Here is a 25,892-nt window from a genome sequence, read left to right as displayed (position 1 = left end):
TGTTTGAAAGCATTGAACATGCATATGGATGTATATGTGTCATCTAATGACGTAATATTTCCACCTTCACAATAGTGCGTCACGACTGCTTTATGGTAAATGATGTGGCATCTTGTGCGGAGATGGATTCACTCAAGGGAATACTTGGTAGGTGATGATGACCCCATAAAAAACAATTACCAAGGGAAACTTTGTTCCTTAATTAATTATGCATGTCTCAACCCGTTCGTCACAATATCATCATCAGATTGAAATTAGTTTCTCTGGTTCGTAATGTAATCTCAACTGTACGTCAAACAAGATATTTATTTAATAATGTTCACAACTTGGATGTTATTATCTTGAGAATATATATATGAAAAAGTAACTTATACCGATATAAAATAAGAGAAATAATTATCTCATGTTGTAACAGAGACAAAATAGTGGGGTCCATTTTTTTTTTTTGAAAAGTAGTGGACCCCACAATTTTATCTCTGTTGCATGAGATAATTATCTCATGCAATATGAGATTAATAGATCCCATAAAATAATAAGTTTTGCTTCTAATTTTAATGGTTCTAATTTATTATTACATGTACTAAAATTAAAGGTAATACTTATTATTTTTTTATCAATGTAAATTAATGATTATATATATAAAAGAAAAATATTAATCTCATGTCAATTGTCACATGAGACAATAACTCTCTCCTACACACTTAAAAAGGCATGGATCCCACTTTAATTTTTTTTTCTTTTTCCGTACAATGGAACTCACATAAAATTGTGAGTGCAACATGAACATATATCATGTTGCATAAGAAAATATAATCCATATATATATAAAGCAACTTGGATTTTTGAGAAGAAAAGTAAAGAACAAACTTTCGTTGATTTATTTATTATTGCTTAGTGGACCAATGTCAAGTCTTAAGTGCGAGCAAACCAAGTCAATGTCCATAATTATTTTAAAAAATAGGTTTAGTCTAAGGTTTTTTTTTTTACTCTTTTGTCCTTTATTAATTAAAAAATTATTTTATCATGTGCCAAAATTATATATCAATCTGTCCCTTTTTAATCGATTTATATTGATTTTTTAATCGATTACAAAATCCATGTTTGACCATTGACTAATGATGTAATCGATTACATTATCATAAAATTAAGGTAAAATTTTGGAAGACCATAGTTTTTGGTTCGGAAGTCCGAATCAAATGATTTTTTTTTTATTCCACGTAACTTTTGAAATCTATGCACTGGAAAATTATATGAAACAACATAAAAATTATCTGATTCGGATACCTGGGTAAAAAAATATAGTTGTTCGAAGTTTTACAGTAAACTATCGTAAATTTTATGCCGCATTACACTCGCTGCTACTCCATCGAGTTTCAGACTGCCTGACAGCAATCTAACTGTTTTGACAACGAAATTCAATGTCAGTGATAGTGGCAAATAGTTTGGTGGCCTCAAGCAACATGTCTTTCATACAATTAAATCTATAATGCTAATAGGTTTTGTGATACTAAAAGCCCCTACCTTGGGAATTAGCGTAAATCTCAAAAAATTATGTGAAATAAAAAAAAATCTCTTGATTCGTATTCCTGAGCCAAAAGTTATGATCTTTCAAAATATTACCTAATTTTATAATGATGTAATTGATTACATTATCAGTCAACCGCTAAATATGAATTTTTTAATTGATTAAGTCATTTTTGTAATCGATTACATGATTTAATTAATTAAAAAATAACATAATCGATTAAATAGGAGCAGATTGATATATAATTTTAGTATAGGGGCAATATAATTATTTTTTAATTAATAAATAACAAAAGGGCTAAAAAAACCCTCTAGTCCAAGATGATTTGACTCAATGATTTAATTAACTGTTATAAATTGATAGGTGGGAATTATGTATTCCCCATTGTAGTGTAAAGATGAACACGAAGGAGTGAAGGACCACCGTGCTTTCCTTGGGGGAACTAAAATCCGATTCGTACGCGTTCCATGATGTAGGTATGGATGTATGCAACGCCAACTCATGATCTTGAATGATGCAACCCCTAAAGTGCAATAAAAAAAGGCAAGGATTATCCACGTGCCATACCCTCTTCCCTTTTTCCACTGAAAATCTTATTGCTCCATTAATTTGTCTAGTCTTATTATGAATTCCATTTTTTTCTCATGATTGTAAAGTTACCGTCATTTGACATAGCCTTTGGATAGGCTTGAGTTACCGTCACGCTGAAAGTGGCTAGCAACAGGACCTACCCACCATACAGAAGGAAGGATAAGTTTAGAAAGTCAACTTGTCAGAGATATAAAATCAAGCATGGCCTTCACCTCCTTTTAAACATTCAGGATAAGGAATCCATGAACGAAGTAGTTCGGAGTTGAACGTTGCTGTCCATACTTTTTCAATAAAAAAAATTAAATTTTAACACAAGGTTACTTAATATCTTAGAAAAATTGATCCTTCTCACACTTCTTTTTTTCTCTGAAAATTTATAAAAGAAAGAGAATACATCAATTGTTTAACCTTGCTCTCTTGGCTTTTCCCAGAGGTGACAAAGTAGATGAGGCGGCCATCAACACATCAAAAAATGAATCAACTCGCTTCGCTTTTAAAAGTGGGCTAAAAATCTCGACCCGTCACGTCCTGTTTGGCGGACTGGACGGATCAGCCGTCATTGCGAGCCTATTTTACACCGACCCGTCTCGTTCTATCTATATTCACCATCAACCCACCAAAAACTGAGTCTGTCCCACTGCACCGTTTGACAGGTGAGACGAGTTAGCCCACCAAGCCAATTCCTTCCATTTATTTTTCTTTGATTTCTTTTCTTCCTTTCTCCTCTCAAAATTCAGTCAAAATCTACACTTTTCAAGATTATATGATCGCCTAATATTCAATTGTCGATAAAATACAAAAATGAAGCAATTCATCCGTTGAAGTTTCTTCCAAAATACTTATTACAAAGCCGTGGTAGTCCTTATGAGGTTGGGTCCGGGAAAATCAAAAGTCCTTATGAGGTTGTCCTTTTTTATAGTTTATTATATAACAAGTTATAAGAAGAAAGAAAGAGTGAAATGCTAGTCCTCTAACCAACGGACACCGTGTTTTGCCCATAGGTAGTATGCCCCAACTGGACCGCGACCCCCCAACTCATAAAGCTCGACTGAAATATTGTCCTTGTCTATCTCGTTCAGAATTGGAGTTAGAATGTTCCACGCAGCTGCCACCTCATCACTTCTCATAAAAAGATGGTTATCACCATCAATGACATCAAGCAGAAGATGCTCGTATGAATCCGGCACCTCCATGTTGTACCTACAACATTAATGAAACAACCAGCAGCTAAATAAATGATATTGTCACACTAGCATGCTTTGCATCGTTTGGTCAAAGTGCAAGTGTAACGTAAACAAATAATCCAACATTTAAGTGCTTACTTGTCCTTGTAAAGCAAATTTAATTCTGAAGAGTCCAGTTGTAAGCCTAATCCTGGAACCTTATTGTTAACTCTCACCACCATAGCTTCATCAGGAACATCACGAAGAATGAGCTCATTTATGGCACGGTCAACGTTATGCCCGATGCATTCATGGTAAACATTTCCTGGAACGTGACGAAATTGAATCCGTATCTCCATTCTGCATTAATATATTTTCTAGCTTGGGTGAGCAAATAACATAACATTTGAACCACTAAATTTCAGACAAATTCTACATAAGCCCATAAATTATATGTTTCAAAGGAATTATTGCATGCAAACATATCCAAAAGAAAATATTGGATTTCCAATATTTCTTCTGTGTATAAGTTAAGACCTTGGGGCCGGAAAGGAAGTTGGTACTATTCATCCTTTCCCAGAATGACGATCAAATAATAACAAATCATACCATCCTTTTCCCTTTTATTTGATCGCTTTTTCGGATTGGAAATTTTATAATTGTTACAGGCTCAATACACTCCCTGGCTAGAAGACCTAAACTCACTGTGATAAGAAGAAATTATTGGAACAGGAATAATCATGCCAGGGAATCTAAATATCTAATCTAGTACATAAAAAATATACATCTAAAAAAAGTTGACAAAAGATAATGATTTTTACTGGTGTTTGATGAGTCCCAAGCCCGTTTTAACCAAAAATGGCACGCCATCCCACCGTGCATTGTCAATGTAAAGTGCAGCAGCGAAATAAGTAGGTGTCAGACCATTTAAGCAAACATCAACCTTGTCTCTGCTACTTGCTTTATACTGGCCAAGAATGACATCTTTAGGCTCCAATTCGCGAATTGACCTCAGAACCTTGACCTGAAAAGAAGCTTGTTACTAAAGCTACTGGGTGATAATGTGGAAAGCATCTTTGAAGTTGTCATTTGTGAAAAACGGCCCTAATATCTTAAGAAAAAGTTGTCCGTAACTAAGATTAAATATAGTATTAGTGTATTTGTTGTTTAAGTGTAGTTAAGTATGTTTTAGAGTAATTCCTTTAGAATTTTGCATTTTTTGCACGTCAGTTAGGTAATTTTTCTTATATTGCTTCTTTAACTTGAAGTTAATACAAGAAGGGAAGAAGGAAAGGCATGAATAGGTGGAAGAACTAAGAATTCACTGGAAAAGCAAGCTGTGATTCTAATGCCAAAGCACCAGAAGGCCAGCACCTAGGTGCAAATCGGGAAAATGACAAATACTCACGGGATAGCCAGGGCATAAGTGCTAGTTAGTCAGTGCCTCAGCATCCAACGGGCAGTGCTTAAGTGGTGCCTGCATGCTTCAAACTTCAAAGTACCCCACGGCAGCACCTGAGCACTAGAATGTCACAACTGAGGCAGTGACAGTTATTTTTGTCTGTCAGTATAAAAGGACAGAAGGACAAATCTAAAAAGACAGATTGGATCAGGGGTTGAACAGAGAAGGAAGCAAGTACAGTGCAGCTTAATTGGGAAGGAAGAAATCCTTACTATTGGAAGGTAAATGGATCTCCAATTCCCCGTCAATTTAACTATGGAGTTCATCTCTTCCTTCTGTTTTTCTTTCTTTAATCATGTTTAGCTAAACTTCTCTAGCTAGGGTCAAGTAACTTGAGCTGAATTGGATGTATCTCATATTTCGATTCAATTCAAGCATCTTCTTCACTAATTGAGTGATTAGTTATATTCTTAATGCTTTTTGTGAAGTTGCCGTTCATGAAATGATTTGGTGATCATGCTTACAATAGGAAAATTGTTGTCTGATAATGCATCTTGATCTAATCCCCATGTCTAGCATAGATCTACGAACAGATGATTGCTATGCATGTGGTCTTTCCAGAATTCCATCTTACTAGCATAGATAATCATAATTGATTAAAAGAGGATTAATATACAAAGGAATAGGTTATTAACTTACAATTAGGAATTCGACCATCCTCTTAAGATTAAGAGCTTGAAGGAAATCTAAATTTGGTTTGTCCAAGGACGAACTAAGTGAAATCCAACCCCAGCTTCCTATCTCATTGCTTAATCTTTTGGGTTCATTTTTTATCTTGTCATTCAATTTACTTAATTCAAAAAACAAGTATTACTTTCAGTTGTTTACTTTCATTCAAATAGAACTCCCTTTAAACCATTTCATATTTATCCAAATAGCTTCAATACATGAATTAGTAGTTGGTGACATGGACCTTTGTGAAAATGATACTTTAATTACTCTTTATTATTTATATGACTCGGTACACTTGTTGAAGTCCTATCACTAGGTATGTTATAAACTTATAGAGTTTATAATCTGTAATCTGTATGTATACCTTTTCATTTCGAATATCTTCTCCATCAAGGCTTATTGGTGGTTCCATGGCAAGCAATGCAATTGTTTGGAGCACATGACTGTGAACAATATCACGGATAATCCCATAGCCACTGAAATACCTGCATGGTTACCAAAGGACTAAGCTGATATCATATCATAAACAATTCCTTGTGAAGGAAAAAGTTCTTTATACATATTCAGTATAGAATAACATATTGCATTATATTTACTCAAATTACAATACAGCTACTATGATCACCTTCCAGGATGCACGCCCAAGTCCTCTGATAATACCACCTACAGTAATTTAATTATGCAGTTTTAATACAACAATTAAATTAGTTAAAGTCTAGAATTGAGGCATGCTAATCAGATTAAACAAGGGGGCTGACCTGTACATTATGTATGTAAGCACGATTCCAGAGTGGCTCAAAAACTAGATTTGAAAACCTTAAAACTGTGAGATTTTCGATGAGATTCCTTCCTAGAAGATGATCAATCCTGACAAAAGGTTGACATGAATCACCAATTTATGTAACACTGTTTCTGTGTGTGCTCAAGAGGTTCATCCATCCATGTCTATGAGTGCATGAGCTGATAGGTGAGAAGGGGAGAGGATGGAATAAATACCTGTATATTTGCTTTTCCTCAAACTTTGAAAGAAGATATTGTGTCAGCCTATGGGAAGAGAGCACATCAAAGCCAAATGGCTTCTCAACAATTACGCGATTCCATCCCTTTTGAGTCTGAGCACTGCTTGCAACACATGAAGCAACATCCAAAAGTGCTTCTTGTGGCACAGAAAGGTAGAATATCCTGTTGGTTTTGGATCTTCCCTGAGGTAGATAATAAGCTTATGAAAGAGTTTACTGGAACTCAATCAAGTAGAAAAGAACTTTCATTTATACCGGTGATATTTGTTCAAAGCATGGTGATATTTGTTCAAAATTACCTCGATTTGCTCCATTTGGGCATTCAGCATGGACATCCCATATTTGTTGTCATAGCCTCCATTAATGTAGAATGTTCTACCAAGGAAAGCATCTATTTTGTCCCCACAATTCTGGCTGAAAGTTTTTGTATTTCACACTATCCAAAAAGCTAGAATATTGAACAATATTGACTAAGCACAGGACAAAGATAAATGGAACTGGACATTGTTCTTTCATTCTCAAGTCAGTAAGACATATATAACTTTCTTTTTCTAATGAAAAGAACCATATTATTTACAACTATGGAATTGGATAATTAAACACATATAAAGGTTCACAAGTAAAAATAAAGTTCCAGGAGATTTTATCTGCTATCAGTTGGGAGTGAATTTTCATAAACCATGACCTAGCAAGCAGCTACCCAAATTGCCATATGTAAGATTCAGTGCTAAAGATTTTGTCTATGAATGGTGTAGAAAATTAGAATTCAAACATGTTTCCGTTTTTATTTCCTATTAATTAGGATTGATTATGATTGATTAGGATTGATTATGATTGATTAGGATTGATTATGATTGATTAGAATTGATTGTGATTAGGATTGTGATAGGATTGATTAGTCATCGCTTAGTCATTCTTAGCGATTCTTTCTTGTATAAATACTTACTCATGTAATTTATTCAATATCAATATACAAAAACTTCTTTTCAATATGGTATCAGAGCGGGTTCGTTCCTACCCTAATTCAAATCTGAAATAACCATCCAAACACTTCCATCACCGTCAAACACCTCCTAAACACTGCCTTGAATCTGTCCAACACAGAAACCTAGTTTACTGACCTCCGATCAAAAAAGTGAGTGACCATTCGACTCAGAAGGATCCGACGAGTCGACCGCCGCTGGACCCATCGCCGTCAGCCGCTGCACGCGCCACCACGCGCCGCCTTCCAGACGTTTTTTTTTTCCGTCGCGACTTGCACAGACCTTCTCGCCGGCTTCTCCCCTTCCTGTTCCAGAGGTCAGATCAAAAGTTTACAAAACTTGATTTTTCATCAACGGTCAACCCTTCTTTTTATTCATGGCTTCCTCAAAACACTCTTTTTATTACCACGAGCAACCTCCTAAGGCCACTAGTCATGTGGTCCAGCAAGGTACAACTTTCCATGTTGATAGTCAAAATCATTGGATCCTTGATTCTGGAGCCTCTGATCATATGACAGGTAATCTTGGCTTGTTTTGTTCATACACTCCATATTCTGAACCTTCTCGGGTCAAGATCGCCGATGGCAGTTTTTCCCAGATTGCGGGACACGGCACCATTAAACTTTCTGAGCTGATTACTTTGACATCAGTTCTTTATGTTCCTTCTCTGACTTGTAATCTCATTTCCATTAGCAAGCTCACCTCTGAGTTGCATTGCTTTGCTAAATTCTTTCCACATGGTTGTGTTTTTCAGGAACAGGACTCGGAGAGGATGATTGGCAGTGCTAGAGAGGATGGTGGACTTTACTACTTTGAGGAGGATGTGACTCATGAAGCTGTTTTCGTAGAAAAAAACTCTATGTTTCCTTTTGATTCATGTAATGATGTTATGCTGTGGCATCGTAGGCTAGGCCATCCAAATTTTATTTATCTTCAGAAGTTGTTGCCAAACTTATTTATTAATAAAAGTCCAAGTTTGTTTTCTTGTGATATTTGTCAACTTGCCAAGCATACTCGTGCTCATTATCCTTCTAAAGTTCACCATGACTCTTCCCCATTTTCCTTAATTCATAGCGACATATGGGCTCCAGCCCGTGTTAAAAATATTTCAAGTACTCGATGGTTCATTACCTTCATTGATGACCATTCTCGAGTTTGTTGGGTGTATCTTCTAAAGGATAAGTCCGATGCTGCATCCGTGTTTAAAAAATTTCATGCCATGGTTCAAACCCAATTCCAAGTTGCTATACAAATTCTTCGTACAGATAATGGCAAAGAGTATTTTAACTCTATTCTTGGAGAATATCTTTCCCAACATGGCATCCTTCACCAAAGCTCGTGTCCTGACACACCCCAACAAAACGGAGTTGCGGAAAGAAAAAACCGACATCTCCTTGAAGTTGCTCGGGCTCTTATGTTTACCACGAGTGTTCCTAAATATCTTTGGGGAGAGGCAGTTCTCACTGCCTCGTATCTGATAAATCGAATGCCATCTCGCATTCTGAAATTTCAGTCTCCTCTTTCTAGTCTTGTTCGTATCTTCCCTTCCTTCCGAGGTGTCTCCTCCTTACCTCTCAAGTTATTTGGTTGTGTTGTATTTGTCCATATTCCCTCCCATCAACGGTCTAAGCTTGATCCTAAGTCTCTCCAGTGTGTCTTTATTGGTTATTCTCCTACTCAACGTGGCTATAAGTGTTATTCACCCTCTCTTCGTAAGGTCTTTGTCTCTATGGATGTCACTTTTTCTGAGAATGACCCTTTCTTCCCCTCGACTTCTCTTCAGGGGGAGTCTATAGGAGTAGATGAAGATCAGTCATGGGAACCTATTAATGCCACAGTATTACCTCTACTTTTAGAAACAGGGGGAGCTACAGAATCCTCACCATCAGGAGCCTCCTCAAAATGGGGACAAGTCTATAGCAGGCGAAAGCCTCCTCAAAGTGTGAATAACCCAGAGCCTCTACACTGCCAGGATTCTGAACCATGTTCTAGTTCCAGCACCCCAATACTTGAGTGTCATGGTGAAAATGATCTACACTTGCCCATTGCTCTCAGAAAAGGTACTCGATCTTGTACTACTCATCCTATTTCTAATCATATTTCATATGGAAAGTTGTCCCCAGGGTTTCGTGCTTTCAATACTATGTTGGATAGTACAAAGATACCGAGAAATATACATGAGGCTCTCAATGATAAAAAATGGAGGGATTCTGTCTTTGAAGAAATGAATGCTTTAGAAAGAAATGGAACTTGGGAGATAGTGACCCTACCCAAAGGAAAAAAGGCAGTAGGATGCAAATGGGTGTTTACAATAAAATTCAATGCAGATAATAGCATCAACAGATACAAGGCAAGATTGGTTGCAAAGGGTTTCACTCAGACTCATGGGATAGATTATCATGAGACTTTTGCTCCGGTTGCTAAAGTCAATACCATCCGAGTTCTCTTATCTCTTGCTGCCAATCTAGATTGGCCTCTGCAACAGTTAGATGTGAAGAATGCATTCCTAAATGGTGACTTACATGAAGAAGTCTATATGGATCCTCCACCTGGTTTTGAAAAGGGAAATGGATCAGTGTGTAAACTAAAAAAGTCTCTATATGGATTGAAACAGTCTCCCAGAGAATGGTTCGACAAATTCACACAAGCAGTCAAAAGAAGAGGCTTCATTCAAGCACAGACTGATCATACTCTCTTCCACAAACACTCTAAGGATGGTAAAATTGCTATTCTTATTGTATATGTAGATGATATAATTCTTACAGGTGATGATATTGAGGAATTGAACACCTTGAAGAAATTTCTAGCAGCTCAATTTGAACTCAAAGACCTTGGCACTCTCAACTATTTCCTTGGTATGGAAGTTGCTAGGAGCAAAACAGGTATCACTCTAACACAAAAGAAATATGTTCTAGATCTTTTGTTGGAAACAGGAATGTTAGGGTGTAAACCTGCTGAGACACCTGTGGAACCTAATACCAAGTTAGGTATTGAAGATGGAAATGAGGTGGATAAAGAACAATATCAGCGATTGGTTGGTAAACTAATCTACTTATCTCATACGCGTCCTGACATTGCCTTTGCGGTGAGTATGATTAGTCAATTCATGCACTCACCCAAGGAGAAGCATCTTAGTGCAGTCTATAGGGTGCTTAGATACCTCAAGAATACTCCAGGAAGATGATTATTCTTTAAAAAGGGGTATAAAAGGACAATTGAAATCTACACTGATGCAGATTGGGCAGGCTCATCAGTAGACAGAAGATCTACCTCAGGCTATTGCACCTATGTGTGGGGAAATCTTGTTACTTGGAGAAGCAAAAAGCAAACAGTGGTTGCAAGAAGTAGTGCTGAAGCAGAATTTCGAGCTTTAGCTCATGGAGTTTGTGAAGGAATCTGGTTGAGAAGACTTCTTCAAGAGTTGAAGATTTCATATTCCCTACCAATAAAACTATATTGTGACAACAAGGCAGCTGTTAGCATTGCTCAAAATCCTGTGCATCATGATCGAACAAAGCACGTGGAAGTTGATCGTCACTTCATCAAAGAAAAATTAGATGATGGAAGTGTGCATTTGATATATGTTCCAACCAAAGAGCAAACGGCAGATGTCCTTACCAAGGGCCTACACCGTCCAGCATTCGAAGACTTGATTGGCAAGTTGGGAATGATCAATATTTACCTCCCAACTTGAGGGGGAGTGTAGAAAATTAGAATTCAAACATGTTTCCGTTTTTATTTCCTATTAATTAGGATTGATTATGATTGATTAGGATTGATTATGATTGATTAGGATTAATTGTGATTGATTAGAATTGATTGTGATTAGGATTGTGATAGGATTGATTAGTCATCGCTTAGTCATTCTTAGCGATTCTTTCTTGTATAAATACTTACTCATGTAATTTATTCAATATCAATATACAAAAACTTCTTTTCAATAAATGGGAAACAAGGCAAGGAAGGTAACAATTTGGGAATTAATAAAAAAATCATACTGATGATCAACTCGGCATGTTAATGTTGAAGCAATAATGGATCGCAGGTCTTCATCAGTCATGTTCTTCCTTGAATACCCAAAAATGGCTACATTCTGCAGACATCGCAATGCAAATTTAATATATTACAAATTGAAAAAAGTAAAGATTCACTAGGAATTAGCACTCTTAATATGTTCGAATTTCTTTATCATAGTAAAAAAAAATACTTGGACTAAAATATCATGCCAGAATCCAATATATTGTGTATTCACAGCTATGGAATTTGAGGGTGGAAAAAGAACAAACCTACAATTAGTTTAAGTAAAATGCTCGTTAGGTGGATGATTCAGTCCAATGCAATTTGTTACGGGCCCATAATATTTCTAAGAGGACCAAAATGGTCCCCCATAACGTGATAGCCGATAACAAACAATAGCTAAGAGATAAGGAAATAATCTTGCCTAGATACCAATCTTACCATATCACCGGTGGATCAAGTATTGGGCTCCCAATATTTCTAAGAGGTCCAAAATTTCACTCTTATCGGGTAACCATCTATAAATAAGAGGTTAAACCAACTAGATACGCATTTTATGCTCTCTCTCTTAGCTGACACTATACACACATCCTCACTCTCTGACTACGCCGTTTATCATAATGCACAGTGACCCTGCAACCCTCTAAGATTACTCCTCGTAAATATCTGAGAGTATATTGATCCCACATAGACTCACCAATCTCTGATTGGACATCCTCGATTCCCTTGGATCGAACACAATTTTAGGACATTTGTATATTAAGTGAGACTTTTGAAATGCATGTACGAGGAGTCTTAAGTGGAAAAACAAAAATATCCAACAAAAAGCTATTGTACCTCAGGAAGAAATCCACTGTAGTACAGGGCGAATAAAGCTGGGAAAACCTTACTCCTTGCCAGCTCACCAGTGGCTCCTATGACAGCAATGCAAAGTGAGGGTGCTCTACCATCATCCATGGGAGAGCTGGTGGAACTTGTTTGCAGTAATGATGGAGACACCATGGAAGTGACCTTATCTGTGGGAAAATCACGACAGAAAGAGAGTAAAATTCAGAAACATTGCAAGTCTTAAGACAAATTACATGGAAGCCTAAACAATAAGAGAAGCTTAGATTGGTAAATTAATAGTTAACTGACCATCAGGAACATGAAGAGTTGAGGATGAATGAGAGAGTGATCCCTTTTCATTTGATAAATCTTTTGCCATACTATTTTTGAAGTGATTTCTACTCTTACACTGCTTTGTTTGTTGGAAGTTAAGCCTCTCAAGTATCCACAGTTTGAAACCACGAAACCTTCGACAGAAGCTGGTACCTCCAACATTCAGTACAAGACCACCACCACCTGTAACTGAATGAAATCTGTTCCATGCACCCTGCAACAAATAATAATGCTCTGGGAATTTCACTGTCCAATTCAAATAGCAGTGTATTTGGGGCAACGAATTTCGAAGAAAAAACAAAACAAAACAAAACAGAAGCATACAGTGATTGGGTGACCAAGATGGGTCGGTCTTGGGAATGAGAATGAAGATTCCGAGAATGTTAGAGAGGTTGAAGAGAAAGACACTGACATTCCTACGACTTGGTGTTTGTGATCTCTCTAAAAACTCTAAACCGTGTTTTTCTGACATTAAAGTTATTAAACAAACATGTCCGAGTAATGAAATGGAGCACGGTTGCAATCGGAGTTCATGGTTCCGGATGCAGCGTAGAAAATCTCCTTAAGAAAAAGTGGGTTGATTGGGTCAGCCCAGTAAGTTTTGGGTCCTTGGCCCAAATTTTATACTCATAACTCGATATCTTTCGCTGGCTCGGTAGATTAGGCTTAATTCATTCGTACATGTACGAAGATGACGTAGGTGGAAGCAGCTTGTCATACAATACCATTATCGATCCATTAATTAATAAATTAATGGGTTGGAGCCACCTACCAAAACTTAACGGCACAGTTACGAGTAATTTATGCGTAATTTTTTAGCAGAACATTCTTTAAATTTTACGATTTAATCTCAGTCAAATAAATTTTGTACCTCATTATATGTTTTAAAAGGCAGATTATGTTTACAATTTTTTTTTTGTTTATAGCTCGTACAATTTTAATTATATATTTCAGAAAATATATTTTTAAATATTTATATCTCTGAAATACATAATTAAAGTTATATTTATAAGAGTTGTAAAAAAGAACTTAGAAACATTACCCTTCCCATTTTTCAAATGCTTTTCTTTTTGCGTTCAAATAAAATAGTCACATATATTATCATATGTTAAATCGTTAATTATAATTTTTGTCTTTTTTTTATAGTCTTTTTTTTTTCTTCGCCAGAATGATGATTCCAACATGACCTTTTCTTGAAAGTTATCATTACTTGTTACCAATTCATTCTTACGACCGTTTATCATTTTTTTAAAAGAATTGTGTATAGTCTTTACAAAATCTGTTAAGAAAATTATACTTGCACAATAATTTTTTTTTATATAAGAATTTTATGTCAATCATTAGATAATACTTGGGGTTTTCCAAAAAAAAAAAAAAAAAAAAAAGATAATACTTGGGGTTTAATTGTAAATCTATTTTAAGTAGTCTTTCAAAAATTTATCTTAGTATTTATTAAAAGTTTATAAAAATAAAGCCTGAGAAAATACTATTATTTAACGTGAATAAAATTATTTAAAAATATATGTATTAATGTATAAGGTACAAAAAGATTTATCATACACTCGATTTCGCACTTTTGATTTTGATTTTTAAATACTGAACATTCTACTGTTGTTCAACACCAAAATGAGGGGAAGCAAAAATAAAAATAAAAAGTAGAATTCGCTATCGAATTAGAGCATAATTAAAAGTGGCTTAAAAAAAAGTATAATATCTATTACATTGTGCTGAATTGTGTGATGATGAAACCTCTTTCCAAATGTTTATGCAGTAATTAATTATTATTATTATTATTTTATAAAAAATCAATTTAACCTACAAATTTAAATTGTTTGGCAAAATTATCTTTTATGGTTTTTATACTTCTCTAAGATGGGTGAAATTATTTTTAATGATTTTTATAATTTTCTAATATATCTCCTTACACCAAAGTTTATGGAACTTGAAGATGAATAATAGAACATCTACCTGTGTTAAAAAATTTTATAATTTAATTAATGAGAAAAAAGTATATAATATTACTTTAGATAATTTTATCTAATGTTCATCGAAACGACGTCGTTTTGTGGTTGAAAAATTAAAAAATTAGAACGATAAAGACTTTATAACTCTGAAATAAATTAAAATTACAAAAACACCATGATTTCCATCCCAAAACAACGTCGTTTCGATGAACATTAGATAAAGTTATCTAAAGTAACTTTAGAAAAAACAAACCCTTAATTAATTATTAATAAAATGAAGACGATAAAAATCAAACTTGTGACACTAAAATACGAATATCATATAAAAAATTAATTCAATTCAAAAAATTAACGGAGGCTACTTCAATTATTTTTATCCTTCTCTAACAGCTTTCTTCACTCGTCCGGTTTCTTCTTATTTTTCTTCATTTTTTGATGCTACCATTCATTGCTGGAATAACATTCCACCTACAAAGCAAGTTATTCACATTCTTGTGCCACAAAGAAAATGTTAACCACATTCTTGAGAAGTCAGCACAAAACAAAACTGTTAAAATAAAAAAATTTACATTTCAAGATTTAGAATAATTATTATGCTATTCAAAATTATTTAATAATTTAAAAACATATTATCATACAATAATCTAAAAAAGTTTTACAATATTGATGCTACCTCAGTTAAAAAATAAAATAAAATAAAAAAGTGCAGTACTTGATATATAACCTTTGTGGTTTGAAGATGACACTGACGCCTTCACCCACCTGAACGGGTTTTATTTGGTTCTCTCTTTCTTCCAAATCTAATCGGAATCTTCGCCAGTTGATTAACTGCTCAATGTGTCATCTCTAAGATTGAAGATTACTGTGAGAGCCTCTTTCTCCAGTCAAAGTTTCATTTTTTCCCCCTTAATTGTGTTGATATCTCTAATTTGAGTCTTTGATCATTTGTGTGTGTAATCATCATCTTTATCTTAATTCTATTTTAACGGGTTCTTGGGTTTAAGGTGCTTTTTGGGTTATACTATAATTCAGCAATAATCGAAGTGCTGTGCTTCCTCTGTGACTGTTATTTCTCTGGAAAAAGTGAAAAACTTTGGTTTGATAAGCGATTATCCTTCTTTTCTTCACTCTTGAAACTGTTTTCTGTGTTATTGTTTGTTACTGAAATTGTAGATTTGTGGATTGTGAGATTATGTCAAGACCCATTTCTTCTGATCCCAGCTTCCCTCCTGCCATTTTCTCGGCAAAATGGTTTTTTTTTTTTTTTTTCCTTTCACCACCTCAAGCTTTGAAAATTTCCAAAGTAGACTTCTTTTCTGGTGCTTTATGCAATTCATCAATGATAGTAATAATGGTATCTAAATTCTCTTTTGAATCAAATTTTGATAGATGTTTTTTCCTAAATGATTGAGGGTTTATAAATTTTTCAAAAGAAATGATTAAAGACTGTGATATAATTTCTTTGTATATGATCCCTTGTGTTGGAAAATATTTCAATTTTTTTCTGTCCCCTTTACTCAAAATTGCTCGTAATTTGATGCAGGTATTTGGAAAGTAGTTTTGAGGGTGAAGTTCTAATTATTACCGGCTTTACTATCATTGGCAAATGGGGTCTGAAGGTCCTTCAACACCAATAACTACAGTTCATGTTACTGGATTCAAGAAATTCCATGGAGTTTCAGAGAATCCAACAGAAACAACTGTCAATAATTTGACAGAGTACATGAAGAAGAAGGGTTTGCCAAAAGGTTTAATTATTGGGAGCTGTAGCATTCTTGATACTGCTGGTCAAGGAGCACTTGTTCCACTGTACCAGAGATTACAAACTGCCATTAGTTCCAAGGATTCTGAATCTTCAAATTCCAATAAAATTATTTGGGTGAGTTGCCCATATACTTGACATATTACCTTCACATTTTATGCTCGTAACTTTATTAATATTCGTCCTTCAGTGGTGGTTATTTATGTTATCAGATCCAAATTTTGTACCTCGATTAAAATTCCTGGTGAACCTGGATATATTATGTTATTCTAGTTGAATTATCTTATAATTAAAGGAAAAACCCCAATGCACAAGGCTCCTTCGTCCTCAATTATCATACAATTAAATAAAATAAATAAAATATGTTGCATACAAAAATAATATGATATGAACCTATCCCGTCACTCGATTGCAACTGGGAGACATGGTGGTTGTGTTAAAACCAATTAATACGAACTTTGGAAGAACCTCACTCCAAAAGCTAGCTTGTAAGGTAAGAGAGCCCAAAGTCCATATAAATCCACACTAGAATCTTATGTTTCCAATGTGGGACTCCAAGTCTCATACCTTGCAACTAGATCGTAAAATAATATGTTCAAGAAAGGAAATAACATTATCATGTAATATGGTAGATATTTAAGACTGTTCAGTCACACACATTCCTTTTGCCTGTCTGTCTGTACTAATTACAGTAACCGCTGAGGAACCTAAGACTGCTCAACTAACATAAGCAACGTTGACCATAGCATGGATAGAGTCTTTGTGACTATTATAGAATTACTTTATCCAATTCTGCTCATTAAAAGCTATTATGTGGTGAATAGTAATTCTCAGATCATGATGCCTTAAGAACTTATTTATGCAATTGTTAGTGTCTTAATATTTAAAGTGACAGGATCCATGTCCAGATGTGAAGATCATATTGTTAATGAACTGATTAAAGCTCACTGGACTCCAAACTGAAGTTTCTTTAAAAAGTTTAGCACAGAGCTAGAATGAAACTCATATTGGAATTTTTAATACTTCTGCACATTAAATCAATTAAAAGGACAGCAGTGAAAGGTTGAGGATCTGAAGATCATATCGTAGGCATAAGCAGCCTTATAAAGAACAGTGAGAGTGTAACCAGTTGACTGAGATTTTGCCTTGGTTGGATTCAGCTATTTTAAATCATTTTTTGTTTGATTATATTTTCATGTCTCCATCCCTGCAAATTATGTCTTTGCTATTTCTGATTTGTGTTTATTCAGCTGCATTTTGGGGTTAACAGTGGTGCAACAAGGTTTGCTATAGAGAAACAAGCTGCCAATGAGGCAAATTTCCGTTGCCCTGATGAAATGGGATGGAAGCCTCAGGTGAGATTGGAGTAGTGGATTCATTTTAAACTTGCTTGCATCAACAAACCTTTAGAACTGATATCCAAGGAGCATATTCCCTGAAAATTTCCGTCGTTTGTATGTTGCAGAAAGTCCCCATTGTTCCTTCAGATGGTGGAATTTCACGAACACGTGAGGTAAAATGGATCGCTTATGTTTTTCACTCACACTTAATTCCTAAACTAATGGGCTTGGTGTTTAGTCCTAATATGGTAAAATAATGTTTATTCTTTTAACATAGAAGAGCATTTTTATTTTTATTTTGGTATCATTTCAAGTACTTTAAGATGCTTGTCTTTGTTCTGATGGCCTTCAAGCTGCAACTTACTGCATACACGAAGCCAATTCTCTTATGCTATTGTAAGTGTCATTTAGAAGGCTTTTCAATTCTTCATGGGGCCAAAGCAAATTGAATTTTTGAGCTCCTCATTTTGTCAAAACTCGAAAGGGAGGATGTATAGAGGAATCTTGTTTTATGGGCTGTGCCTCTTGATGGAGGCATATACAAGTAGAAAGTTATTTGTATGCCAATACAAATAAGAAGAAAATCACTTCATAAAACATGGTTCAGGTTACTGCATGAGAATTCTTCCCAATTTTCAACTGTCATGATCTTGTGTCCTAACTTTGTTGTGCAGACTTCATTTCCAGTTGTGGAGATCACCCAAGCCTTGGCAAAGAAGGGATATGATGTTATGATGTCAGATGATGCAGGCAGGTTTGTGTGCAATTACGTGTACTATCATTCCCTTCGTTTTGCTGAGCAGAATGGGATCAAATCCCTTTTCGTGCACGTGCCACTCTTCATGACAATAAATGAAGAGACTCAAATGCAATTTGCTGCGTCCTTGTTAGAGGTACTTGCCTCTATATGTTAGTATCATCCACTCAGACCCTCAAAATTGGGAGCTCTATTAATTGCTCTGGTGTTGGCATGCTTATGAAAGTGAATGAATGTACCTTGAATGAAATATTTATAATAAAAATGTTGTATTTAAATGGAAACGGTTTGAAGAAAATGGCATTTGCAGCAGTGGCACTTGCTTGCATTGGTAAATGTTTCTCGTTAAAGGTTCCAGCACATTGTGAAGACAATTTGACATCTTCAGTGTGTACCTTGTGAATAAATGTTCATTTTCTTTATTACTTCTTTTTTTTTCATTATAACATTCATCTTAATGAATTGTATCCCGATATGCATGTCCGAGTAAAACTGAAATAACATTGCACGTGTTCTTTCTGTTGGATGATCAATACATTGCTAAAGTTATTCATAGGCATAATAAAACAATTTATAGTTGAGATTTATCATTCAAATCACTGTCTATCCCCCCATTTGGAAGTTCTTTGGCAAGATGTCTACAACAATGTGTTGAGCTTCTGCAAACGAATTAAGGAAGAAATCTTTATTTAACCAATCCCAACAAAAAAGGGGAACGGAAGAAATCATTTATTTTTTCGAATCATGTATTGTGTTTGTGTAAGACTTCAATCATTATATCTCTTAATGTGCAAGAAACATCAAATTGCAAGATAGGTTCTTGAACGCTAAAAACGTTGTGGCAGTGGCGGAAATATTAGGGGTGTGGGTGATCGTTCCTGCTAAACTTAGCCAATTTTAAATGAAATGTAGAAATCATTGACCTTATTGTGCGTGAAGTCTCGATAATATATAGAATTGGTAAATAATATATAGAATTTCAGGTTAATATATGCTTCTACTTGAAGTGGCGGAGGCTTGAACTGAAGTAGTGTAGCAGTCAACTATATTTTCAGGTTTAGAATCTTCATTATAGGATGGGCAGTTTAATAACAGAAGAAAAAACACCTTACTTCAAATTTACAATTTCCATTGAACGAATCAGCCGATTACCAATCAGGCTCTTCAGTTCCGACATGAGTTATTGAAATTCAGGTTTTGTGAAGTGCTAAATGATGAGGTCTTATTTGTTGCATAAGAGATACCTAAAATTTTAAAACAAATAAAATACATTGTTAAATAAAACAAAAAAACATTTCAAGAGTTTAAAAAAATTAAATTAGAGAACAGGTGATCATTCTAAATGATTCTTCTATAACAATACAAATTAAAGTCTTTCACAGAACAAAAAGAAATGTCCTCACATATAGAAAGCAGACGCTTCTGGAATAGTTGTCACTCATATTTTTGGGCTACTGCCAGGATAAATTAACTATGCTCTTGTACAATACTTCCACGTCGTTGAAGTAGTACAATTCAAACTGAGTACCAAAAATAAATATCGAAGGTCATATAAAGCACAAAATGATAGGTTTAGACAAACTTGTAAACAGCAACCTACTCCAGACGAGAGCAGCTTGATTTTGTCCATGCTATTTCGCTAAGGATCAGCGACACATACAAAATTGACATCACAACTACCATCCATTATGCAGTGCATAACTAAATTAGCCAACCACCCATCATTAAATCAACAAATACCAATACCGATTTAACACGACACTTGTCTTCTATTTGATGTTACAACCTGCAGTGATACACAAAACTCACGGTTTTCCTCTGAATACCCATCGAGGGTTGGGTAATATTGAGTACCAGATATCTCTAAATCTGTTTTTACAAGGCCCCGAAATACAACAAGGATACATGAAGGAGCAAATTTCATTTCATAAATAAAGGAAACATAGCATTCATATGGAAACGACACTTGCAGTTTTGTTACATTTCACAACATCACAAGCCAAGAAACGGGCATTGCTTCCTCGCATGCTCTGGAATCAATTTCACCAAAATCTCAACTGGCACTCCCTTCAGTTCTGGTACACAGGCAACAATAACATCCAGAAGGTCAGCCAGAACTATAAACGAATGATGGCAATGACAGACCAGAGTTACATAAACACAATAGCCTATTCCAAAATTATCATACCATGAGATTTGAAATTGAATAATGGTGGAAGGAAACGACCATTTGGCAAGCGAGTATTCGGATCACGAAGTTCATCAAAGAATGGATGGATCAAGGCATCTAACTGCACCAGATAAAGTAAAAACACATTATATAAAACTTCGAAGGATGAGAAACAAACATTGGAACAATTAATCATTACATGATGAAGAGCAATACAGCACTTTTTTACAAATTAGCTGGATAGAAATTAGAAAGGCCAGCTAAGAAGCTGTATACTCACAGCTGTGCACCGCAGGTTAGGGGAGTATTGTAGAAGTCTTGATACCAAATCAACAGCTTCTGGAGGCATGCGCTTTTGAAAGATCTAGTAGGAGCAAATTAACAAATTTATATCAGTTTGTTGTGCTCAACAAGAGGAGTTACTAGATATATTAGTATGGTGAGCTAAAGTATAAAACATCAAATGCTATTCAATTTATTTGTTATACCTTGTGCCATGGATGTGCTTTAATCTGGGGGAATTTAAATTCTGTATAGTTAGGGTTCATGCACTTAATCTCTTCCCTTGTTGGAGTGCCCAGAACCTATCAAAGCAACAACAAGTAGATAATTTACATGTTAAAGATATTGACACTGCAAATAAGCAAGGCTACCCATCAAATAGATCCGTAGATCAGTGATTCAAGCAGCGAGTCATCAAGTAAACTAAATTCATTCTTAAAAGGTTAAAGCAAAAGACATAATCAACAATTCATCATCCATTGCATTATGTTCTTACAACTAATAATCGAGTTAATCCAAGCATCCAACTATACCAATTTGAAAGATGGATTCAATAGAAATAAGGAAAATATAGCAGCAGAAACCAATAAATTAATCAGAATGATGACCTTGATGATCTCAACAAGCTGATCAACTCCACTCTCACCAGGGAACAAAGGCTGAAAAAGGAAAACGAACAAATTTCATTAATACATATACTAAATCACAGAATCAAAAGAGCCCTAATCAAAAGCCACCAACCTGTCCAAGCAGAAGCTCAGCCAATACACAACCCACAGACCAAATGTCAATAGCTGTAGTATATTCAGTTGCTCCAAATATAAGCTCAGGTGCTCTATAATATCTAGAACATATGTACGAAATATTTGGTTCGCCTTTTATCTGTCAAAAGTCAGACCAAACAAGGTAAAGATAAACTCCAAACAAAGTAAATATTTGGTTGAACAATGGACAGAAGCACACACACACACACACACACACACACAAAAAAAAACATACCAAGACTTTTGCACTTCCAAAGTCACATAATTTAACCTGGTGGGTATGTGGATTAACCTGCATAGAAAAACTTTCAGTCAGTACTTTCTAACATTCCTGAATCTCCAGAGTTTGAATTAGAAGTTTCCAATCTTATAACGACTCCCAACACAATTTACACAACCATAAATATGAGACACGAAAAGTTGAGAACTTTAATAGAAAGTGGGGGAAAATATGATCAATGAGAGGATAAGTAAAATAAAATACATACTAATAGATTTTGAGGCTTGATATCCCGATGGCAGACTCCAATACAACGGTGAATATAAGATAGTGCCCTAAATATCTGCAATATATCAAGGAAAATGTTATAACCTCAGCAAGATGAGAACTGAAGACACGAAGGACAACAGTGCATATATCTCTGCATTTAACTAAGCCAGCTTTACTCTCATAATAGTGCAATAACAAACACACACCTAACTAAAAATATAATTAAATGAGGCAACTGGAATTGTTGTATGTAACTAGTAATCAAACTTTAAGCAACTGGAATTCAAGGATCAATCAAGGGTATTGATGTAGAACAATAAGCCTAGACTATTACTACTACCCTAAAGCAGAGTACTCTGACCAGAACAATAAACCTAGAGTAAACCACTGACTAGGTTTCAGATGCTCTATGAAGAAAAGAAAATCTCAATATTATAATTATGCCAAAAGGTCTTATCGTTCTACATCAGGTACATAGCAGCAACACTTAGCAATGTGAATTACATGAGAATTCACACCATTTGGACCACAACAGCTTGGTTTAAGATCTCTCGGACAGGTTAAGTGCACAATCCAAAACAAATAATTCAGAGTGCTAGGAGATAATCCAAAACATTAACAAAGCCATTTTTCAAAATACAAATGACAAAACCAGACTGTCACAATTAAGCATACCTGGTATGTATAGAGTTTCACATATATAAGTGGCATCCGTTGGTTCAACTTGTTGTAATGTTTGATCACACGGTGAACTGTTTCAGGAACATACTCAAGTACCAAATTAAGGTATAGTTCATCCTTTTCAGTGGTTGAAAAGAAACAATGCTTCAGAGAGACAATGTTTGGGTGGTCAAGAAGACGCATTGTTTGCAGCTCCCTATTCTTATACCTCTTGTCCTGAAGAACCTTTTTGATTGCCACAGTTTCACCAGTCTCCAAGCATTTAGCCTACAATTATACAAAAAGAGCAACATCAAAGGCATAATATGTCACTATGTTTGAAAGGCTACTAAACAAACACATCACCAGTAAATTGGATAAAAATATTTACCTGGAAGACAACCCCAAATGATCCATTCCCAACAACCCGCTCTGCCATATAGCTTATAGTCTGAAATATTATAAAAGATGTACATTTATTCTAGATCAATAAACACGTTAAAAAATGAGAAAATGAATTACAAAATATGGTTAAAGAAAATATGCAGATGAAGATACATTGCTATGATATGATATTTGCCATAACCTATCATATCCCATAGAGCTCCATCAATCAGAAAGTAATTGGTGAGGGTAATTACCAATAACAAGGCACAACACAAACATGTTGAAGACAGCAAATAGCTGTGCTATTCACTGTATAAAGATTCAAGTTAGCAGAGCAGCACAGCTGGCATAATACCCAAATCTTGAGAGAGAGAGAAAAAAAAATTGACTTCGAGGACAATATAAAAGACATGGAAAAAAAATTAAGATATTTACATACAAATAATAATACCAAACCAAAGCATTAATTGTTTATCAACTTCCAATTACCAGACAGCACAGTAGTCAAATTATTTCAAACTTTTTACCAGAAAAAATAAAATAAAATTCAAACTACACTCCAATTTCCACAGCACAGTTATTTTAGTGGAAAAAGAAGGGAGAAGGTATACCTGCTTCGGCTGACCGTTTCTACCCCCAATGGTAGTTACAATAATATGTCCTGTCTCGGTACCATTACCATCAACAACAGTAGCTTCTACTTCCTATAAGATGTAAGCAACTAGGTCTCAATTTTTATTTTTATTTAAAAAAAAAAGCAATTAACAAAAAAAAAAAAAAAGATGCCATGTTAAGAATTAATGGAATGTGTAACATACTTTATCATCCGTAATTTTCATATCATTCATCTCCTCTGGCAATCTTTCAACACCACTGAATTCTCTCAAGCCATATGTTGGTGCCACACCAACAGACGCCATCTTCCACCAAACTTCACTGTCTTCCTTGCTATCTTAACAGTCACTCACCTCCTGGAATTAATAGCACCAAAATCAGGATTTTTATTTATTTATTTATTTTGTGTATCGTCACAGGGAACTATACATGGAAACTGAAGCTTAAAACATGAAAGTTGCATCTTCCACACACAGAAAACAATAAATACATATTTTTTTTATTTAGTTTTTTTTTTTTTGCAGAAAATAGTGAAGGAACATACACCAAAGATCCATCCGTCAAACATCACAAATCCAACGGAAAACTCATCTTTGCATCAGTAATCTCACTGTTAAAAAAAAACACACACACACACACACGGAAATTGTTTTTTTTTTTTTTAAAAAAAAAATCCCCAAACAAACGGACCAGAAGATCACCGTAAATAAACAGCAGAATTGAACGCGAAATAAAAGCACTGAGTGAGGAAAAAGAAAAAAAACAGTTATAACCGAGTGAGGCTAGAAAACTAAAATTCAGAAAGGAAAAACAAAAAATGAAAACAGAAGAATAAGAGAAAGAAAATCTACCTTTGGTATCTATCATAAATGAAATGAAATGAAAAAGAAGGAAGTATTAAAGAGTGTGAGAATGAGAAGGTTAGAGTTAGATCCAACCAAGTGTGAGGGGTTCTTCTCTATGGAATTGTGTTTCTGCTTTTTTGTGTGGTGTGGTGTGGTGTGTGTACTATAATGCGCTGGTGACAGTCAAAGAAGAACACTGTTTAATTTATGGGGTGATTTTAAATTACATGCTATATGTCATTTAAAGATAAAGATAAACACACAAAATAAAAATTATGGAAGAAAAAAAGTGGGTAATTTTTTTTTAATTTAAAATTTAAATAAAAAATTTATTCTGTATCTATCTCTCTTAAAATGAGACAAATTTATGTCATTTAAAATGACAAACACTCTTTCCTTAATTTATTCCTTTTATTTATTTATTTATTTTTAAAGAATAAGATATCCACATTTACAGGTAAAAATATTTAGAAAAACAAAATCCCTATAACAAGCAAAGCATTGACCCATTTTCAGTTCTTCAATCTGACTTTATTCATTTATTTTATTCTTATTTTTCTCATGCTAGCAGAGTTGTCAAAATTTGCGAAGTTGAATTACAGCCGGAATAATCTGTTCAATAATCTAGTAAAGTGTGTGAATTAAGTTAATAAATTCAACAAGAAATAATTTTTGTTTTGTTGAATTTGATTTATTCGGATGCAAGTCAGATTACATTAACCCGGGATAACGTGTAAACTTACTTATTTTATAATTATTGCTATTTTGAAATCAATATTTTTACATTGATTATATATATATAAAAAGTATACCAATAAATTAATCTGAATAATTTGTAATCCACACAGAACAGGATAACAATTAAATAATGTGAATTATAATTTTTGCTCGTTACGGATCAACTCAGATTTAAGTCAACCAAGAACAGAGGAGCTCAAATGAGCCACGCTAATCATATTTTATACCCCTAATCCTAAATTGCAATTATTTATCTAGAAAATAAAATAAAATAAAAACTGACAGCCTTATGTAAACGTATTTTTTATTCAGTTTAATAAATATATTATTAATTTACTTTTAATTTTTTTTAATTATCACGTACGAAAGCTACAAAATAAAAAAAATCTTTACCAAAAAAGAATTATATGTTTATAAAAACAGCATCACAGGCAAATTTAGAGTGTATTTAAATTAATTTGTTTTATTTATCAAAAAAAAATTAATTTGTTTTAATAAAAAAAATTGAAACAGTTTTTTGAAACA

The 25,892-nt window shown here is 34.5% G+C and overlaps 3 protein-coding genes across 3 annotated transcripts; 1 reads left to right on the top strand and 2 right to left on the bottom strand.

The window, feature by feature from the left end:
- Positions 1–2,891: 2,891 nt before the first annotated feature.
- On the bottom strand, positions 2,892–13,056 carry LOC133309460 (inactive glucose-6-phosphate 1-dehydrogenase 4, chloroplastic). Its single transcript, XM_061510242.1, has 12 exons — positions 12,918–13,056; positions 12,570–12,807; positions 12,270–12,448; positions 11,414–11,508; positions 6,732–6,846; positions 6,410–6,615; positions 6,172–6,280; positions 6,039–6,076; positions 5,778–5,898; positions 4,101–4,303; positions 3,439–3,639; positions 2,892–3,316 (listed from the first exon to the last, which is right to left on the bottom strand). The coding sequence occupies exons 1-12, from the start codon at positions 13,005–13,007 to the stop codon at positions 3,079–3,081; spliced, it is 1,833 nt and encodes a 610-aa protein (XP_061366226.1). The 5' UTR covers positions 13,008–13,056; the 3' UTR covers positions 2,892–3,078.
- A 2,235-nt stretch (positions 13,057–15,291) lies between these two features.
- On the top strand, positions 15,292–18,815 carry LOC133309493 (uncharacterized). The gene is made up of 5 exons (XM_061510275.1): positions 15,292–15,421; positions 16,101–16,436; positions 17,570–17,674; positions 17,785–17,832; positions 18,334–18,815. Exons 2-5 carry the CDS (start codon positions 16,164–16,166, stop codon positions 18,571–18,573), a joined length of 666 nt encoding a protein of 221 aa, XP_061366259.1. The 5' UTR covers positions 15,292–15,421; positions 16,101–16,163; the 3' UTR covers positions 18,574–18,815.
- A 1,025-nt stretch (positions 18,816–19,840) lies between these two features.
- Positions 19,841–24,790, bottom strand: LOC133309430 (shaggy-related protein kinase alpha). The gene is made up of 13 exons (XM_061510196.1): positions 24,636–24,790; positions 23,988–24,140; positions 23,781–23,873; positions 23,174–23,233; positions 22,798–23,070; positions 22,121–22,195; positions 21,868–21,924; positions 21,610–21,750; positions 21,477–21,527; positions 21,075–21,170; positions 20,867–20,950; positions 20,605–20,707; positions 19,841–20,491 (listed from the first exon to the last, which is right to left on the bottom strand). The coding sequence occupies exons 2-13, from the start codon at positions 24,087–24,089 to the stop codon at positions 20,409–20,411; spliced, it is 1,218 nt and encodes a 405-aa protein (XP_061366180.1). The 5' UTR covers positions 24,090–24,140; positions 24,636–24,790; the 3' UTR covers positions 19,841–20,408.
- Between the last annotated feature and the right edge of the window lie 1,102 nt (positions 24,791–25,892).

Source organism: Gastrolobium bilobum, unplaced genomic scaffold (assembly GCF_033153095.1).
Source record: "Gastrolobium bilobum isolate Gb01-03AN ecotype WA unplaced genomic scaffold, APGP_CSIRO_Gbil_v1 utg2122, whole genome shotgun sequence".
Classification (NCBI taxonomy): Eukaryota; Viridiplantae; Streptophyta; class Magnoliopsida; order Fabales; family Fabaceae; genus Gastrolobium; species Gastrolobium bilobum.
Note: the sequence above shows the minus strand (reverse complement) of the source record. Positions and strands in the feature narration are given on the sequence as shown.

What these genes read in the sequence shown, in the direction of transcription:
- LOC133309460 (XM_061510242.1), bottom strand. Translation starts at nt 13,007, where the DNA reads ATGTCAGTGTCTTTCTCTTCAACCTCTCTAACATTCTCGGAATCTTCA. An exon ending in CCCAAATGGAGCAAATCGAG is followed by an intron (nt 6,616 to 6,731) that starts GTAATTTTGAAC and finishes TATCTACCTCAG; the next exon opens with GGAAGATCCAAAACCAACAG. An exon ending in TTGGGACTCATCAAACACCA is followed by an intron (nt 3,640 to 4,100) that starts GTAAAAATCATT and finishes ATATTAATGCAG; the next exon opens with AATGGAGATACGGATTCAAT.
- LOC133309493 (XM_061510275.1), top strand. Translation starts at nt 16,164, where the DNA reads ATGGGGTCTGAAGGTCCTTCAACACCAATAACTACAGTTCATGTTACT. An exon ending in ATTCCAATAAAATTATTTGG is followed by an intron (nt 16,437 to 17,569) that starts GTGAGTTGCCCA and finishes GTGTTTATTCAG; the next exon opens with CTGCATTTTGGGGTTAACAG. An exon ending in GAATTTCACGAACACGTGAG is followed by an intron (nt 17,833 to 18,333) that starts GTAAAATGGATC and finishes TTTGTTGTGCAG; the next exon opens with ACTTCATTTCCAGTTGTGGA.
- LOC133309430 (XM_061510196.1), bottom strand. Translation starts at nt 24,089, where the DNA reads ATGGCGTCTGTTGGTGTGGCACCAACATATGGCTTGAGAGAATTCAGT. An exon ending in CATTTGGGGTTGTCTTCCAG is followed by an intron (nt 23,071 to 23,173) that starts GTAAATATTTTT and finishes GTATAATTGTAG; the next exon opens with GCTAAATGCTTGGAGACTGG. An exon ending in ATTCAATTTCAAATCTCATG is followed by an intron (nt 20,492 to 20,604) that starts GTATGATAATTT and finishes CCTGTGTACCAG; the next exon opens with AACTGAAGGGAGTGCCAGTT.